This window comes from Chelonoidis abingdonii, chromosome 1 (assembly GCF_003597395.2).
Source record: "Chelonoidis abingdonii isolate Lonesome George chromosome 1, CheloAbing_2.0, whole genome shotgun sequence".
NCBI classification, from domain to species: domain Eukaryota; kingdom Metazoa; phylum Chordata; order Testudines; family Testudinidae; genus Chelonoidis; species Chelonoidis abingdonii.
Window position 1 is genome coordinate 153484442 of NC_133769.1, and position 19271 is coordinate 153503712.

The window sequence follows — 19271 nt, forward strand, 5'->3', positions numbered from 1 at the left end:
TGTGTGTGTGTGTGTGTGTGTGTGTGTGTGTGTGTGTGTGTGTGTGTGTGTGTGTGTGTGTGTGTGTGTGTGTGTTTCAGCTCAGTTACTATTCACAGCAACCACAGGTAAGTGAAGGACAGACATAACTACAGTTCTTTCTGGTGCCATAGTGGGCAACCCAAATTGCTGGAAAAGAGACACACTTAGAAGTGTCTATCTGAGATAGATACCCAATGTCACCAGAAGGACTTCCAGCTGGCCAACTGAGGACCTCAGTTTTCTCCTTTCCTGGTGACTTTGGGTTTTGGGAAGTGATGTGCTGAAGGAAACAAGCAGTTCTATCCTATTTCTGCTGAGTGATCCAACTTAGTTCATCTTCCTGGAGGTCCTGACATGGACCAGTCAGACAATGACCAATACTTCTTCCAAAGATTCAAAATATCCAACCAAAATTGAGAATCCTCTCACCATCCAGCCAGGGACCAAGACACCACCTTTTGAGTTCTTGCAACTGGAGCTGGAATTTTCTAGTATTTTTGTTCAACACATCTTGTCAGACCAGCTTGTATAAGATAAGTCAGGGTATAGCTTTTGATACAATCATCTTCGGACAGACCTTGAACACAGACTGGTTTGCTTTGGTCATTAACTTACCCTCACTTCCCATGAATCCCTTTGTGGTGCATCCCTTGTCCATCTCTGCAGTTGAGCTTGCTCAAGTTTCAGTTTCTCCATCAACACTCTGCTAGCTGCTGAAGTGTCTAATTTAGTGTTTGGATAAATTATACAAAGTCCCTCTATAGTGTCTGATGCTCTTTAAACGTGTTTCACAGTTCGTTTTACAATGTATTCACCCATTCCAAAGCCAGAAAGGGCCATTGTAATCATCTAGTCTGTGTAATACAAGCCACAAAACTGCCCCAAAATAATTCCTTGAGCAGATCTTTTGTAAAACTTCCGATCTTAATTTTAAAATAGGCAGTGATGGAGAATCCACCACGATCCTTGGTAAATACCAACACTTCACATGTACTCCACAGAACTGCTAAGTTCACTGAATATTTTCATATATACAATAAACCAGTCCCACTCACTAGTCTATGAATACTTCCTGAAGTCAAAACTAATTAAATTTTGGATCACACCCCGACTAGTCTTACTTCTCAGAACGTGGAGCTTTTCCCCTCATGAATGTAGGATGCAAGCTATGCAGGGTAGGGAATGGCTTTTAGTGTGATTCTGCACACTCAGTGGGGATCTGATTAACTGAGCCCTGTAGGTTCCATAATTAATAATAATGCTAATACACTCAATGGATATTTTCTCTCAGACTATTTTCAGTGCTGCTCTGAAATAACAGTTTAGGAATAACATTACTGGATCCACTAACATCATACACATTTGTTATTGACATTAGAGACCCATCCAAAGCACTCCTGGGTAATGGGAATATTTCTGACAGAATGATCAAAAGGAGGGAAGTGATTATTCTCCTCTATTTGGCACTGGTGAGACCACATCTGGAGTACTGCATCCAGTTTTGGGCCCCCCACTATGGAAAGGATGTGGACAAACTGGAGAGTCCAGCGGAGGGCAATGAAAATGATTAGGGGGCTGGAGTACATGACTTAGGAGGAGAGGCTGAGGGAACTGGGATTGTTTAGTCTGTAGAAGAGAAAAAGTGAGCATGGATTTGATAGCAGCCTTCAGCTACCTGAAAGGGGGTTCTAAAGAGGATGGAGCTCGGCTGTTCTCAGTGGTGGCAGATGACAGAACAAGGAATAATGGTCTCAAGTTGCAGTGGGGGAGGTCTTGGTTGGATATTAAGTAAAAATTATTTCACTAGGAGGGCAGTGAAGCACTGGAATGGGTTACTTAGGGAGGTGCTGGTGGAATCTTCATGCTTAGAGGTTTTTAAGGTCAGGCTTGACAAAGCTCTGGCTGGGATATTTAGTCAGAGTTAGTCCTGCTTTGAGCAGGGGGTTGGACTAGATGACCTCCTGAGGTCTCTTCCAACCTTAATCTTCTATGATTCTATGAAAAGTTTCTTTAAAAACATGAGTAACTAAAATATCAGTTTTCAGAAATAAAAACCTCAGCATTTTTGCATACACCCATAATAGGACTTAGCATGCTGTCCGCACTGCAAATCATGAAGCTTTTATGTATAAAACATCTGAGTGACAGGAGAGCTACAGAAACAGCTTTAGTTTTCAGCTCTGTGAGAGAAAAAAAGCAGTGACTGAATTAAAGGGAAGACAGAAATATCTACATTTCCTTCAACAATTGTTTGTTTCTATTTAAAAACCAACCTTAGAAAACGAAGCTTTTTGTCAGGACTGTTGATGTCAAATATTTGGGGGCAGATCCTCAACTAGTGTAAATTGTCATCGCATCACTGCAACAACTTACCAAGGGTCGTGGTAGATTCTCCATCACTGAATTTTAAAATCAAGACTGGATGCGTTTTCTAGAAGTTCTGCTTTAGGAACTATTTTGGAGAAGTTCTATGGCCTGCGTTACGCAGGAGGTCAGACTAGGTGATCACAATGGCCCCTTGCAGCCTCGGAATCTACGAAATAGTTTCAATCATGAATTACTCTCACTTAAAAATTTACACCTTATTTCCAGTCTGAATTTCTCTAGCTTCAACTTCCAGCCATCGGATAATGTTATACCTTTCTGTGCTAGATTGAAAAGCTCATTATTAAATATTTGTTCCCCATTTAAATACTAAAAAACTGCAGTCAAGTCCCCCCTTAATGTTGTCTCTGTTAAGCTACACAAATTGAGTTCTGAGTCCATCACTAACCTATATGGCATGGTTTTTAATCCTTTAATCATTCTCTTGAATCACTGAAGTAAAGTCACTTCAAGAATGGTTGCTCTTCGGCAGCCCAGAACAGCTATATAAGTTCATCATTTCTGTTCTCTTTGTTATAACAACAATAGTGGGTTGCTGGAATATGTGGCACAGACTCGACTCAGCTCAGCACTATTAATCAAAGTTACACTTCTGATTATTCCACTCTGTGATCAAGTGTCCTTATAAAAAATATACTATTTGGTTTAAGGTCCTTTTATTTACTGCCCTCTGGGGGTGGGGTGGGAGGGTGGGTGTCCAGCCATCCTCTACCCCCCTCCCTGGCTGGGCTCTGGTGGGTAAGGGCCAGAGAAGCAGGAACTGGGGTGTCACAGGGGTTTCTTTAACTCTCCTGGAGACATTTATTTCTGTGTCTGCATTGTTGCACACATACTTGCTAACAGGTATTTTGAAATAAATTACCAAACTAATTGATACTAGCATGATTATATAGTGTTATTTTGACAAATACAATCTGCAGAATTTTAAAAATTCTGCACACAATATTTTAATTTTTTTGGTGCAGAAATCCCCCAGAAGTAAAGTTTACAATATTTTACCCAAAACTGTATCGTACAGTCAATGTCCCTTTTATACATATAACTTCATTTAATCATAATATTAGATACCATCAAGTTCCCTATATTTCCACTATTGCACATGGTATCATCATAGATCACAAAATCATAGAAAAAATCAGGGTTGCAAAGGTCCTCAGGAGGTCATCTAGTCCAATCCCCTGCTCAAAGCAGGACCAACACCAACTAAATCATCCTAGCCAGGGCTTTGTCAAGCCTGACCTTAAAAACCTCTAAGGAAGGAGATTCCACCACCTCCCTAGGTAACCCATTCCAGTGCTTCACCACCCTCCTACTGAAAAAGTTTTTCCTAATATCCAACCTAAACCTCCCCCACTGCAACTTGAGACCATTGCTTCTTGTTCTGTCATCTGGTACCACCGAGAACAGTCTAGTTCCATCCTCTTTGGAACCCCCTTTCAGATAGCTGAAAGCAGCTATCCTCTCAGTTCTCTGCCTTAATTTTTCTAAGCAGCCTTGATGCTTGGGCAATTCTTAAACAGTAATAACTCATAATTCTGGGGGCTTACTGCATTGGTCTCTGCCGAAAAGTGAATTTGTTTTTGGAAAGTCTAAGGAAAATCCCTTCAGTCATTTTTTAGTTCAGAGAAGTTGAAACCAACATACACTTTACCCAATATGCAAATCATGTTGTAGACCTTTTGATTTCGAGGTGGAGGATACCTCAGACACAGATGAACTTTGACATTTTACAATATCAATAGTCTTCACTAAGAATGGGACTTGATATCTAGAATTTTAATTCTGGTTTTCTCCAAACTTAGCAACACCAGTAAATGGTATCCTGAGCATGCACAGTAGAATATTCTACTCTGGTTTTGTGCACTTCAGTGAGAATGCACATGCTGGGCCAGCTTAGGAGCAAGACCCTTTGCCTATACACAGCAACTTAAATTTGGGCCTTCTTACTCTGTAGCCAGGCCCTACATCCTCCCTAAACAGTATTATTTGAATGTAGGATTAAATCGAGTGTCCCAGATTGTCTATGTTTCCTCCCAAAATACAATGGACCCTCCAGAGAAATCTGAAGAGATGACATCTTAAATGTATTACAAAGAACCAACCTAATCACTGCAGCATCTAAATGACTGAGACCACCACCCTCTTCTGCCCTATTTTTCTACTGGGAGGGTCCTCATCCCTAAACTCCTCTCAAGATGACTTACTGGAGGTACCAGAGAACACACTGCAGTACCTCTTATTATGGACCTACTTCCAGGAAGTGACAGGCATCCTCAAATCCCAATGAAGTTGTAACAACAGAAGTTGCACAGCATCTCACCTCCTGTGTGTGCACTTCCAGGAGCGCTACCTTAGCGAAGTACACAGACATGAAGGGATAAAGTAGAAGTGTGCACATTCCCACAGAGGCACAACTGGTGCATTTATAAGAAATGCAGCTCTCTGTCTCTTCTGGAACGGTGCATTTTGGTGTTGGGTGAGTTTTGGGGGTAGTGGTAGAGTCTTCAATTTAATATTTGTTTATTGCTTTAAATAGTATTTGTTATTACTTCATTACTGATCTGAGAGATCTGAGGATTGAGAGATAAGGTTCAGCTCCAGTCAACTATCCAGTACTGTACTCACCCGCTTTCCTTCAATGACCATCACGATGCATCCCAGTACTGTCAGGGCAATCATCAGGTAGCTGATCTTCACACGCAATTTATTTCGAGCAGCATCGATCAACTCAAACCTCATGAAGCAAAGGGAGATCAAAATCATTATCAGAGACTGTAGCTTCTAATCTATTGATATCTCATCATGCTGATAAACAAGAATCCATGCAATCTACTGTCAAGAAACTAGCATTTGTATCAGTCCTTTCACCAGCACCCCCCAAAACACTATCCCCATCTTACAGACAGAGGGAGGTAGCTTGCCCAAGACCACAGAATGAATCATTAGCAAAGTTGAGAACAGAACCCAGGTTTTCTGACACTCAGTCTATTGCTCTAATCACTAGACAATACTGTGTTTTCAGTTCACTGGAATAGCATATCCCTTTTGCTCTATCTGACAGCCAAATCTTGTCTTCAGTAAGGGTAAGAAGGGGGAAAGAAGTGTTTTCTTACCACTAGTTTCTCCTGGTGCTTACCTCAACCTGCTAATCCATGTGAAAATTACAAACTGCCTGCTCCACATTAGGATTTTACCATGTTAACATATGGTAAGACCATCTTTTTTTTCCTAGTTTGGGCACATCCTGAAAGTGTGCAGGGTAAAAAGCAAGATTAAACTGTGAAAGAGTTGAGCTTTTGGGGGTGGTGGCGCATCAAAACTGGTTTATATTTTTTTCATTGAGCTTAAACACTCTGCACTATAAATTAAACTTTTCAGCAAGATGGCTTCCTCCAGCACTGGGTTTGGAAATGCTAGCTGCAATTAGAAACATTTTTAAAATACAGATTTCATATCAGCGGTCTCCACTGACAATTTATGCCCCTACAAAAATTTGAGCAGCTCTTGGCAGAAGTCTAAAACTTCACTTCCTACTGTCTTCTGGAACAGTTCTCAAGAGGGTTTAATTGAAGATGGACGATTGTTTATACCCTGCAAGTTTTGCCCTATAGAGATGTTCTTGCAAATTTCAGTACATCTTATCTAGGTATGCCCAACATCTGCAGCTATATCAGTTGCTTCTGGACATTTGCAGCCTGGCCTACTGTTAACTCTTCAGGAAGCAGAGTTCCCTACAAGGCCAGCTTCAGTCATCTTGATCTTCCAAATGCCCTCTATGGAGGGCAAAGTAGAAGAATTAAAGGATTTGTTGTAAATACTTCAAATTCAATTATCAACAAATCAATGGTCTCAGGTTGGGCTAAACATTAAAGATCGTACAACTGAAATTTAGTATTTCAGTTACAGTGGACCCCTACAAAAGAGAGCAGTGTTGGTATTAAGGATACAGATGCTACATGGGTCTCCATGGTACAAAATTTGAAGGTGTATTTTCTATAAAAAGAGACCTACAGAATTTAATAGAGACGATAATCTTTTAAACTAACCTATAAAGTTCAGAAAACGATATCCCTTCAATAGAACTCTAATATTCCAGAAGCAAGGGTTTTTTTGTTTGTTTGTTTGTTTTTTAAAGAGTCATACTGGAGAAGTTACAGATGAGTGGAAGAAAGCAAATATCATGCCAAAAAATGGTAAATGGCACCAACCAGGTAGTTATAGGCCTGTTAGCATGATATCAATCCCAGCCAAAATAATGGAACAGCTGATCTGAGACAGTCAAAGAACTAAAGGATGGTAATATACTTAATGCCAACCAACATGGTTGATGGTGGCAGATAGGTCTTGTCAAATGAAATTTATGTAATTTAAGATTACAGATTTGGCTGATGAAGGTAACTGTGCTGATGTTGTATATTTGGACTTCTGTAAGGCATTTGACTGCATGACATTCTGATTTTAAAAATTTGGCATAACAGCCACTTTTAAATCCATTAAAAATATGCTATATTTATTTTCTAACCAATAGTGAGGAATCATCAACTGCAAGTGTTTCTAGTGTGGTCTCTGAGCGATCAAATTCATAGAACTTAAGGTCCACCACTAGATCATTTAGTCTCAACTTCTTTACCACAGACCATTATATTTCACCCAGTTACTCCTGTACTGAGCCCTATAACTTGTGTTTGGTTAAAGCATATCTTCCAGAAATGCAGCTAGTCTTGATATGAAGACATCAAGAGATGGAGAATCTGCTGCTACCCTCTGTTTGTTCAAGTGATTAATCAACCTCACTGTTAAAAGTACATGCCTTATTTCTGATTTGATTTGTCTGGCTTCAGCTTCCAGCCAGTGCTTCTTGTTATGCTTTTCTCCACTACCATAGAGAGTCCTTTAATACCCAGCAATTTTTTCTCCTATGGTGGGTGCCTGAATCAGTGCTATTTAATATGTTTTAGGAGTGACCTGGAAGAAAATATAAAATCAGTGCTGATAAAGTATGCAGACAGCATGATTCTGGGGCGGTAAATAATGATAACAGTAGGTCACTTAAACAGAACAATCTGGATCCTGAAGTACACTGAGCCAAAACAGAGCGTGAATTTTAATACAGCTAAATACATTTCTGAACAAGGAATGTACCCCTTGCTTTCTGGATGGGATATTTATCTTAGGATTGGTCTATACTTAAGTTAGGTTGGTACAGCTATGTCACTCAAAGGCGTGGAAAAAAAAAAAAAAAAAAAACAACAAACCCACACCCTCGCTTTTCAGCTATGCTGACAAAACCCCCAGCGTAGGTGCAACTATGTCACCAGGAGAAGGCTTCAATCAGTGAAGTTAACGTAGTTTGGGTAGGTGGTGTTCCTACACGGACAGGAAAAAACTCTGTCAACGTAGGCTGCACCTATAGTAGGAGGTTGCACTGGCGTAGTTATGCTGACACAGTGATGCCAGTATAGACTCCACAGGGTAGACATACGTTTGAAAAGCAGTGACTCAGAAAAAAGACTCAGCGGAATAGGGTGGTTACCGCTGCATAGAATACTAGTGCGAGACCACCATTGGAATACGGTGTCTAGTTTTGGTGTACACACTTTAAAAAAAAATATGAAAAACTGGAGTTCAGAGAAGAGGTACAAGAAGGAACTGAGGAGTGGAAAATGTGCCTTGCACAGAGAGATGTAAGAAACTCTATTAGAATTCTTAGAAGGTATCAACAAGCATGTGGACAAGGATGATCCAGTTGATATAGAGTACTTAAGTATATATAGTATACCACCTGCATGCCTCTTAAATAGCACATGACACTTGTGCATTGTTTAGGAGGCACACAGGTACAGATAACTGCTCATAAGTCACTGGTGTTAGGAACACTGTAATGCTCATTGTTTTGAGTGGTTTTTCTTTCAAATTATAATTCCAACATCCTACAGTCCAGAATTTGTCAATAGCTCCATTCTACCACAGAATGACAGTAGTCCAAATCTGAAACTTCTGGGCCAACCTATATTTCACTTCACTGTTGCCTGCCCCCACCACCCGAAAAAAAAACACTACAAAATTAGAAAAATGAAGTCACTACATTTTTTGAGCACTTGTTTTCTCCAATTTGACTCATATTTCCACAGAAATTCTATCGTGGTATAAATTCATCATGCCTGTGAAATTTCATACGGATTGGTTTAAATGTAGCAAAGTCTAGCTGTGTGCGCTGCCTTTGCCCCAAGCGCCGCCCCACAGCTCCCATTGGCTAGGAACTGCGGCCAATGGAAGCTGCAGGGGCGGTCCCTGTGGACGGGGCAGCACACAGAGGCACCTGGCCACACCTCTGCGTAGGAGCTGGAGAAGGCACATGTCACTGTTTCCAGGAACAGCTTGAGGTAAGCACCGCTCAGACCTTGCACCTTTGATTCCCCCACCCCACCCCGCAACTGCCAGCCCCAGCCCTGATCCTCCTCCCACCCTCCAAACCCCTCAATCCCAGCCTGGCGCACCCTCCTGAACTCCAAATCCCTCATCCCCAACCCCACCTCAGAGCCTGCACCCCCAGTCGGAGCCCCCACCCTACAGCCCCAGCCAAGAGCCCCCTCCCGTACCCTGAAGTCCTCATTTCTGGCCCCACCACAAAGCCCACACCCCCAGCCAGAGCCCTCACCCCCTCCTGTGCCCCAACCTCAATTTTGCGAGCATTCATGGCCTGCCATACAATTTCCATACTCAGATGTGGCCCACAGGCCAAAAAGTTTGCCCACTCCTGCATTAAAACATGCTGTAAGTTAAGGAATCAGCTACATATTAGCACCCCAGAGACAACCACAAGGAAACCAACCAAACACCCCGGTGGGCTATCAACCAACCAATCAACAACCATTGTCCAGCAAGGGAGCTACAATGCAATGACTCACCTACATAAGACCACACCAGGGAAATTGCTCAACCTTTCCTGGAGACTCAGCAACGGCTGATATATATCCACTTTCCATTGATGAAGTGGTGAAGCAATTAATAAATCTGCATTACTTGTCTTGAGCAGTGCAAGACAGTATATTCCTGAGATACAATGGTGGGAGGATTTGGGTCTGGTGCTTTTCTCTGTGTGATTCATGAGTGGCTCTGGAAGCATTCATGCAACCTAGCTGGGTGTGCGGCTCCACATGCTGTTGTGCTGAGTGATAACAGCACCTGGAGGGGTTTGATGCTGGTCACTAGAAAGGCATTGTAAGAGACAGCCCAGGCTGGAGAGAGTTCAGGGGGGCACAGCAGTCCCACAGGCCCCATCACATTCCCAAAATGGTGCAAAGTAATTCATGTGGGGTTCATTTTTTCAAAAAGATTTTAAACAGATATTGTCAACATAATTCATTAAAAAAGAAAAAAGTCCTTATCTACAACAACAACGCCAGGTGTAACTATTTAAAGAAGTTTTTTTTAAGTATGATTTACATTTCATCCTGCATGGACTGAGAGTCTAAAATGGTCAGTTTACTTTCTGGTTCTCACAGACTAACACAGTGCTCACACTGAGGCTAGACTTACTGCAGAGAAATTCTGACAAAGTTTTATTGTCATTAGAGGCCTAATCTACTATTTGCTTAGTTTAAATCCCAAGGGAGATTGAGTTCTCTCCCCTCAGGGCTATAATTGATGATAATAATAATAATTATTTATGATCATATGGTTTATATTAAGTGTCTTGTTTCAATAATTATTGAATGATGTATTTTTCATGAAACAAACAAAAACACTTTTCACGGACATTAAAAAATAAATCAGGAAAATATTTTTATTCATACTAGGGTTTGCAAAAGCTTTTAAAAAAATTTAGGACAAAAATAGCTGGTTCAGGGTCTCCTTTATTGCAATGACTTCTACTTACTCGTCTTCCTTTTGGGAAAATCACGAGAGGGCTAATCTAAGCAACTGCATGCCCTCTACATCAGGATACAGAGATCACAGCAGTGTTGGATTTCAATGATAGCATGTTCCTGACGTCACACCTCTGCAGAACAGATACTCAGTTCTGTATACTTTCATTCAGTAACTTGTTTCTCAGTAGGCATACATTAGTATACTTATAATTTCAGGATCGGCACTTACGAGACAGTCTCTGGTATATCATCAACTTTTTTGAAACGGCCTGACCACATCAGAACCTTCTTTTCCCAGTCTGTGGGCTTGTGTCCTGGCACTTTGAAGGTGGAATGGCCTATAGCAAATATGGAAGAGAAGATACAATATACAGAATAATCATAGCTTAATGGAACTATCAGGGTGAGCAACCCAAATCTGTAGGCATGAGCTCTGCTGTAACTAAAGAGGGAGCAGAAATATCACGAGCACTCCTAGAGAAGCTGTAAGGGCATGTGGAACTGAACCAAGCTTAAGGTGACAGAACTTTACCCAGGGGCCCCATGTACTCTGCAATTCTGAAGGCACAGAATGTGCCTCAGAACCCACATCTGTCACAGAATCATTCTCCAGAATCAAAGTATTCATTTAAAAAAAAATATTGTGGGGCTGGTTCTCCACTGCCTTGCACCTTTTATCATAAGTTACACCTGCAGAAAGCGTGTAATAGCTATGTTACAATAGGATAGTATTTCCTAAACTGCTGGGCACGAATCATAGAAGATTAGGGTTGGAAGAGACCTCAGGAGGTCATCTAGTCCAATTCCCTGCTCAAAGCAGGACCAACACCAACTAAATCATCCCAGCCAGGGCTTTGTCAAGCCTCACCTTAAAAACCTCTAAGGAAGAAGATTTCCACCACCTCCCTAGGAAACCCTAGTTACCTAGTGCTTCACCACCATCCTAGTGAAATAGTGTTTCCTAATATCCAACCTAGACCTCCCCTACTGCAACTTGACACCATTGCTCCTTGTTCTGTCATCTACCACCACCGAGAACAGCCGAGCTCCACCCTCTTTGGAACCCCCTTTCAGGCAGTATCAAATCCCCCCTCACTCTTCTCTTCTGCAGACTAAATAAGTCCAGTTCCCTCAGCCTCTCCTCCTAAGTCATGTGCCCTAACCCCCTAATCATTTTCATTGCCCTCCACTGGACTCTCTTCAATTTGTTCACTTCCTTTCTATAGTGGGGGGCCCAAAACTGGACACAATACTCCAGATCTGGTCTCACCAGTGTCGACTACAGGGGAATCATCACTTCCCTAAATCTGCTGGCAATGTTCCTACTAATGCAGCCCAATATGCCGTTCGTCTTTTTGGCAACAACGGCACACTGTTGACTCATATCCAGCTTCCCATCCACTGTAATCCCCAGGTCCATTTCTGCAGAACTGCTGCTTAGCCAGTCGGTCCCCAGCCTGTAGCAGTGCATGAGATTCTTCCTTCCTACGTACAGGACTCTGCACTTGTCCTTGTTGAACCTCAGATATCTTTTAGCCCAATATTCCAATTTGTCTAGGTCACTCTGGACCCCATCTCTACCCTACAGTATCTCTCTCTCTCCCCACAGCTTAGTATCATCCGTGAACTTGCTGAGGGTGAAATCCATCCCATCATCTGGATCACTAATGAAGAAGATGTTGAACAAAACCAGCCCCAAGACAGATCCCTAGGGCACTCCGCTTGATACTGGCTGCCAACTAGATATTGAGCCATTGATCACTACCAGTGAAGCCCGATGATCTAGCCAGCTTTCTATCTACCTTATAGTCCATTCATCCAATTCATACTACTTTAACTTGCTGGCAAGAATACTATGTGAGACCGTATCAAAAGCTTTGCTAAAGTCAAGATATATCCAGGACCGGCGCTAGGGGTTTTAGCGCCCTAGGCGCATGGCAATTTCGCCGCCCCGTGCCCTGGTCCCGCGGCTCCGGTGGAGATGCCACAGTCATGCCTGCGGAGGGTCTGCTGGTCCATGGCTCCGGTGGAGCTGCCACAGTGGTGCCTGCGGGAGGTCCACCGGAGCCGCGGACCAGCGGACCTCCCGCAGGCACCACTGCGGCAGCTCCACCGGAGCCGCCTGCCGCCCCCTCCGGCAAAATGCCACCTACCAATAATCACCGGCCCTGGATATATTACATCCACCGCTTTCCCCATATCCACAGAGCTAGTTATCTCATCATAGAAGGCAATCAGGTTGGTCAGGCATGACTTGTCCTTAGTGAATTCATGTTGAAGGACTGGCTGTGGCAATTGGGCTCCAGAGATTCAGCTTTCATTAAAATAAAAGTAAGTCTCCAGTTGCTATGGTTAACAAGAAAACCTTTTAAAATGTGATTCAAGTGTAACCACTGCACAAAAGTCTGCCTGAGTTTGTAGAAAACCTCAAACATGAACCGCTTTAATCATTTTAACAGGTGCTCACATGCCAATGACAACAATTCAGAAGCCAATATTTGGTTAACTATTTCACTGTTTTTCCAAACATGTAAGGAGAGGAAGAATATTGTAATGGCCTACCAATGTTTTCAATTTTAGCAATATATGGTGGGAGTGAAGACGAAGAAATTGGTTTTGTTTTCCTGAAGGCAGGCTCAGCTTTCAAGAGTCTGAGAAATACTGCACTACTGTAATATACTACCATTCTAAATATAAAAATAATAATAATTGGAGATATACCAATCTCCTAGAACTGGAAGGGACCCTGAAAGGTCACTGAGTCCAGCCCCCTGCCTTCACTAGCAGGACCAAGTACTGAATTTTGCCCCAGATCCCTAGGTGGCCCCCTCAAGGATTGAGCTCCCAACCCTGGGTTTAGCAGGCCAATGCTCAAACCACTGAGCTCTCCCTCCTTTCTAACCTGGTAGGATTTTATATCTATTTTGCACAGCTAGAAATTACTACAAAATAATGTGAAAAAGTCGATAATAGGGTCTTATGTTTCTAGCCCTCATATTTGTGAAGACAACCTTGGGAACGTGAACCAGGAATAACTAATGCATTTTGTCATCCTCTGTCAGCAAGCAGCCACAAAATATTACCCAAGACCTGTGAGCTGCCCACGTTTATCTCAATGAGTTGTTAACTATGAAACCTATATATAAACTGTTTTATCACCAACAATGTCACTGCTAACCATCGTAACAGGAACATTAGAGGGATGGAAACATCCCACAGCTACAAACTACCGAAGGTGGATTAACAATTTTTTAAGTGATTATTTAAATTGGATTTTTAACATTTAAATTAGAGAACATTTATAAAAAAAGTAAACCTATTTAAAATTAACACAAATTGTCAATTTTAAATTTAAGGTTTAAAATTATAATCTATTAAAATCATTTGAAATAGCAACCAAAAATATTAAGCAGTACATGCTTGCTGCCAAAGTTTTCAAGTCAGCCCACTGAAATAGTGAAACTCAGTGCTAAACAGAGGGAACCAGAGTCTGTTGAAGTGCTAAAACCAGCTTTTGACAGTAATAACCTCTTCTGTAGGAGCAGTGAGAATATTTTCATTTCACTCCACTAGTTCAGTTAATGATTAGTTCATTCAAAGGTAAGAAACAAGTTGAGATGAAAAAGCAGGAAAGCTTGTTTTTCCTCTTCTAATCTATGAATAAAAACTAGGTGTGAGGATGAAATCTACTAGTTCTAAAATCTCAAAGGACATGGTGACCAGAAACAAATTACTTCAGTTTACTAACTACAGATAAAATTATCTACCTAAAACTATTTAATAGATTTACTGAACATTTAAGTAAAAGAACAAAAACAAAAACACAATCTTTGTTGTGAATAGCTAAGAAAAAAAGTTTAAGATAGTTTTTTTTAGTTATTAAATAAAAAGGTAAAATGCTGTTTTGTGCATTTTAACTGAATTTGAATTTCTATCCAAACAGAGCTTGACACAAAATCACAAATAAAAATTCACCACCTAATAAAGAAATGCAATATAAAAAAGTAAAAATTAAGAATTAAACAAACAGAAGTTAAGCTAATTGCTTAAATAAATGTGAACAGATCTAGTGTAACCTCCTAACAAAGAGAAGCATCAAATGTAATGCAAAGAGTAGATCTGGTCGCAAATCAACATGTTGTAATGGTTACCAACCAATAAGAATCAACAATTCATTAGGAAATAACTAAAAAATGTTAATGTAAAACATTAAAAATTTATTATTTCAATCAATTTTCTGCTTGGTCATTTAAATCATGATTAAAATTGGTGATTTAAATTGATTTGCTCTAAATCAATCCATCTTGAAACTCACTCTCTTGCCTTAGGAGGAAATTTAATATCAATATCAGCAGCTGTACTGATTATTTTTGTGTTTAATTAAACCCCTCATTTTAAAAATGTTAAAATGAAACTGCTACAGAATTTCCTGTCTGCCGCACCAGAGCATCACAGAATACAAGTCCAATTTGCCGTGGAGCATAAGCCTTTATCTTACCTGGCGACATAAACAGCTCTTCCTAAGAATACTATAGGTCTCAGGACCATATGCCAAGCCAGTGAAGTTGACGAGAGCTTATTGTTGACTTCAATGGGCACAGGATCAGACGCTCAATGCCTCTCTCTCTCTCTCACAAACTCATTCCCCCAATCCATACACAAGCAAAAGGGGGCAATTTTTGCTTTGTTTTCAACACAAATGTGGCTAACAGCTCATATTTAATAAACTTTTTTTACTAGGGCTGTCAATTAATTGTAGTTGACTCACATGATTAACTCAAAAAAATTAATTGTGATTAATCGTCCTGTTAAACAGTGAAACACCAATTGAAATTAAATATTTTTGAATGTTTTTCTACATTTGCAAATATATTGATTTTAATTACTACACAAAAGGCAAAGTGTACAGTGCACACATTATTATATATTTGTGCTGTAAAAATGATATAGTATTTTTCAATTCACCTACTACAAGTACTGTAGTGAAATCTCTTTATCATGAAGGGCAACTTACAAATGTAGATTTTTTGTTGTTATATAACTGCACTAAAAAAAACCCACGTAAAACTTCAGAGCCTAGAAGTCCACTCAGTCCTACTTCTTGTTCAGCCAATTGCTAGGATAAACAAGTCTGTTTACATTTGCAGGAGATAATGCTTCTGATTTCTCTTTCAGGTGACACTGTAAATGTGAGAACAGGCGTTGCATGGCACTTTTGTAGCCAGCATCGCAAGACAGGTATATGCCAGATGCACTAAAGATACAGATGTCCCTTCATGCTTCAACCACCCTTCCAGAGGACGTGTGTCCATGTCAATGATGGGTTCTGCTCAACAACAATCCAAAACAGTGTGGACTAATGCATGTTCATTTTCATCATCTGAGTCAGATGCCACAAATAGAAAGTTGATTTTCTTTTTTGGTGGTTCAGTCCTGTAGTTTCCGCATCAGAGTATTGCTCTTTTAAAACTTCTCAAAGCATGCTCCACACCTCATCCCTCTCAGATTTTGGAAGGCACTTTAGATTCTTAAATCTTGGGTTGAGTGCTGTAGCTATCTTTAGAAATCTCACATTGGTATTTTCTTGGCGTTTTGTCAAATCTGCAGTAAAAGTGTTCTTAAAATGAACAACATGTGCTGGATCATCATCTGAGACTGCTATAACATGAAATATATGGCAGAATCCATGTAAAACAGAGCAGGAGACAGACAATTCTCCACCAATGAATTCAGTCACAAATTTAATTAATGCATTATTTTTTTAATGAGTTTCATCAGCATGGTAGCATGTCCTCTGGAATGGTGGTTGAAGCATGACGGGGCATACAAATGTTTAGCATATCTGGCACATAAATACCTTGCAATGCCGGCTACAAAAGTGCCATACAAATGTCTGTTCTCACTTTCAGGGCGACACTGTAAATAAGATGCAGGCAGCATTATGTCCTGTAAATGTAAACTTGTAAGTTCAACTTTCAGGACAAAGAGATTGCACTACATTATTTGCATTAGGTGAATTGAAAAATACTATTTTTGTTTTAAACTGTGCAAATATTTGTAATAAAAAATTACAAAGTGAGTATTGTACAATTTGTATTCTATGTGGTAACTGAAATAAATACATTAGAAAATGTAGAAAACACCCAAAAATATTTAAATAAATGGTATTCTATTATTGTTTAATAGCGCAAGTAATTGCACAATTAATTTTTTTTAATCACTTGATAGCCCTACTTTTTACCCATTGCCACTGACAGTCAAGCCAATAATTGGTCTGTTGCACGGCGGGTCCAGTATAGATTATTACTGTCCATTCTAATCTTAAAAATATAATCTGACACCCGACCTACCACTGACTTGAAAGGAAAAGAAATCCCATCTTTAAGGACGAATTAGGTCAGTGGCAAACTCAAAATGATCCTGCATTGTAGAGGCAGCATACTTCTAGTGGATCACTGCCTGCTGTGGGAAGGGCTCTGCTAAGGAATTCCCAAGACTATCATATAAAACCAGACCAACTGTGGGAAGGAAGTGGTTAGTTATAGAATGCAACTGGGAGATTCTGAATGCATAAAAATAAACAAACGAGAACTCCTCTTAACCTACTAAGAATAGAAGGCTACCCCTAAAAAGAAAAAAAAAATGAATCTCTCCTTTGATTAGGAATACAGATGGTCTTGGATCTGACATCTAAGTTTAATGTTCTGTCTTTTGAATGGGAGGGAAAACTTAAGTCCTTTTCAAAAGAGCAGGGCCATGCATTTGACTAAATTCTTACTCAGGGTATTCTGGCTACCTAAATACCTGGTGAAGTTTTCATTGTGCAAGAAATCTTTCACTTTCTAAACCAACTTGTTGGCTGGCATTGCTGTGAGCTTTTGAACTACCACATTCTTTCCCAGAGATAGCTGCATTTCAGAGCGATAATGATCCCTAGGTACAGTTTGTACACTTGGTTGACACATAAATCACATTGTGAAAAGTATCCTTTAGAATGAATGTGCTATATAAATGTAAGACATATGTTCTTGATTGTTTAGCAGTTCTTTATACCTGTTCCTCAGTCTGATAGCTACTCTAATAACAACACTGATACCTTTGAATTTCAGAGAAAAAAGCTTACCCCCTACTTCAGGCTTTTGTTTGCTCCCCTCCTGTGATTTACTGCAAAAACCTCTCTTGATCTTCAGATCCATTCCTTTACTTGGTCTTAGAATTGAGGAAAAATTCCTTTCCAACATCTTAGCAGCTCTGCCTAGAAAACAGAAGAAAGGGGCAGTAATGGGGTGAACACAATCCAAAGGTAACTTAAAAAAATTCAAAGCAATCTGAGTAACCATGCAGATTTTAGAGTACTTAGAAGAGTGGAGCTTTAAACAGGAAACTCTTCTAAACATTAATTACAGTAGATCTGGTTATCCATTACACTGAGATAGATTTTTAAAAAATACATGAACACATATGCAAGCACATGTGTTTATAAGAGGAAATTAGAAAAAAAATAAAAATCTAATGTTTGAAGTGGGACAAAACTCTTGAGTTATAAACAGACTGACAGAAGAAAAGAAAGTTTGACATAGCAACACTTCACCTGAAATTGACCATAACCTTACACAAAACTGCACCATGGAAACAATTTCCTAAACACTGACCCTGTGTATCATGATTGCATACAGTTAATGCTTTCAGATGCCTCACATTCAATCCAGGCAATGCTGTTTAAACAAAGTACACCAGGTTTTCGCCAGCCTTGTCATACTCCAAAACTAAGGGTACGTCTTCCCTACTGGCTGTATCGGTGGGTAGCAATCGATTTCTCGGGGATTGATATATCGCGTCTCATCTAGACGTGATATATCGATCCCTGAATGCGCTCCTGTCAACTCCGGAACTCCACCAACACGAACAGCGGTAGCGGAGTCGACAAGAGGAGCCGCAGACATCGATCCCGCGCTGTGAGGACGGTAGGTAACTCGATCTAAGATATTTCGACTTCAGCTACGTTATTCACGTAGCTGAAGTTGCTTATCTTAGCTCGATCCCCTCCCCTAGTGTAGACCAGGCCCAAGTCAGAAACTTGAGGAAGAGGTAGCAAGAGCAAAGCAGAAGTTTACAGTATTGAGACAGCTCCCTTATTGTGTAACAGAAGAAAATCCATAACTATAAAAAAAAATAGAAATTATTTTAGGGAAGTTTAAGGCCTGAGCTATATAGGAGGTGATCATCTTCTCTGACAACAGCTCCTTCCAGCCTTAAAAATCTATAAACTGTTAGAAAAGTTATAATGAGGAAAATTCAGGTGCTAAAAATCCTTTGCAAGGCACCTTTAAAAAAAGAAGTGAGGCTTGTGCCCTTTTTACCCCTTATGCCGGATTAGCAAGTAGGGTGTCCCCCCCAGTTTTTTTATTTTAAACCTTAGAATTACCTGGAATGTTAAGTCTAAACTTCCCTGGTTTTGCTGTAAGATCTCTGGGAGGACTCGGGAATGTTTATTGTTAACTGTGACTCCTTAAGTGAAAGGGTTAGGGTGCTGAATCTTTAAAAAAGGCTTTGTTGACCCAAAATGTCAGTCATTAAACAAGTATTAAGAGGGGGAGGGGAAAAACAAACCCCCTCCAAAATTTTAAGTGTGGCCAACAAAATAAAAGGCAGCGTGACTTTCATTCTCTTGGCTCTTGTGATGTCACCTTTCACTAGACCTCTAGACATAACTCCTTCCAGCCACGACAGAACCTGAACATCTAATATAAAAAACAAGCAGAAAAACCCCTCCAAACTTAAAAAAACAAACCAAAAAAAAAACACCACCACACCTTTTCAAGCCTTCATAAAGAAGCACAAAAGGACACAATCCGATTCCCTTCTTTGCAAGTCCTTTAAGGCCACTGTGCCTGGAATATTAGCTCACACTGCTGTACTCTACAGTATTACCAAGCCTCACAGTATTTGGTGTTTTTCTTAAAACTCTAACATGTGGAGTCAAGTGATTACATG

At 40.3% G+C, this 19271-nt stretch overlaps 2 protein-coding genes across 4 annotated transcripts in view; one reads left to right on the plus strand and one right to left on the minus strand.

The window, feature by feature from the left end:
- Window positions 1-17632, minus strand: part of FAM162A (family with sequence similarity 162 member A) — a 20742-nt gene extending 3110 nt beyond the window's left edge. Inside the window, exons 1-4 of one of the 3 annotated variants that reach the window (XM_032765355.2) lie at window positions 17401-17559; window positions 10507-10615; window positions 5032-5140; window positions 225-743 (exon numbers count right to left, since the gene is read on the minus strand). In XM_032765355.2, the coding sequence (XP_032621246.1) occupies window positions 717-743; window positions 5032-5140; window positions 10507-10615; window positions 17401-17518 (363 nt within the window). In that variant the 5' untranslated portion in view covers window positions 17519-17559 and the 3' untranslated portion in view covers window positions 225-716. Of the gene's footprint in view, window positions 1-224; window positions 744-5031; window positions 5141-10506; window positions 10616-17400 lie in introns of those variants that run through there. The other 2 variants (XM_032765354.1, XM_075071652.1) reach the window with 2 other exon arrangements.
- The window catches only part of KPNA1 (karyopherin subunit alpha 1), a 484825-nt gene that overhangs the window by 143738 nt on the left and 321816 nt on the right, over window positions 1-19271 (plus strand). The gene's annotated exons all lie outside the window — the stretch shown is intronic.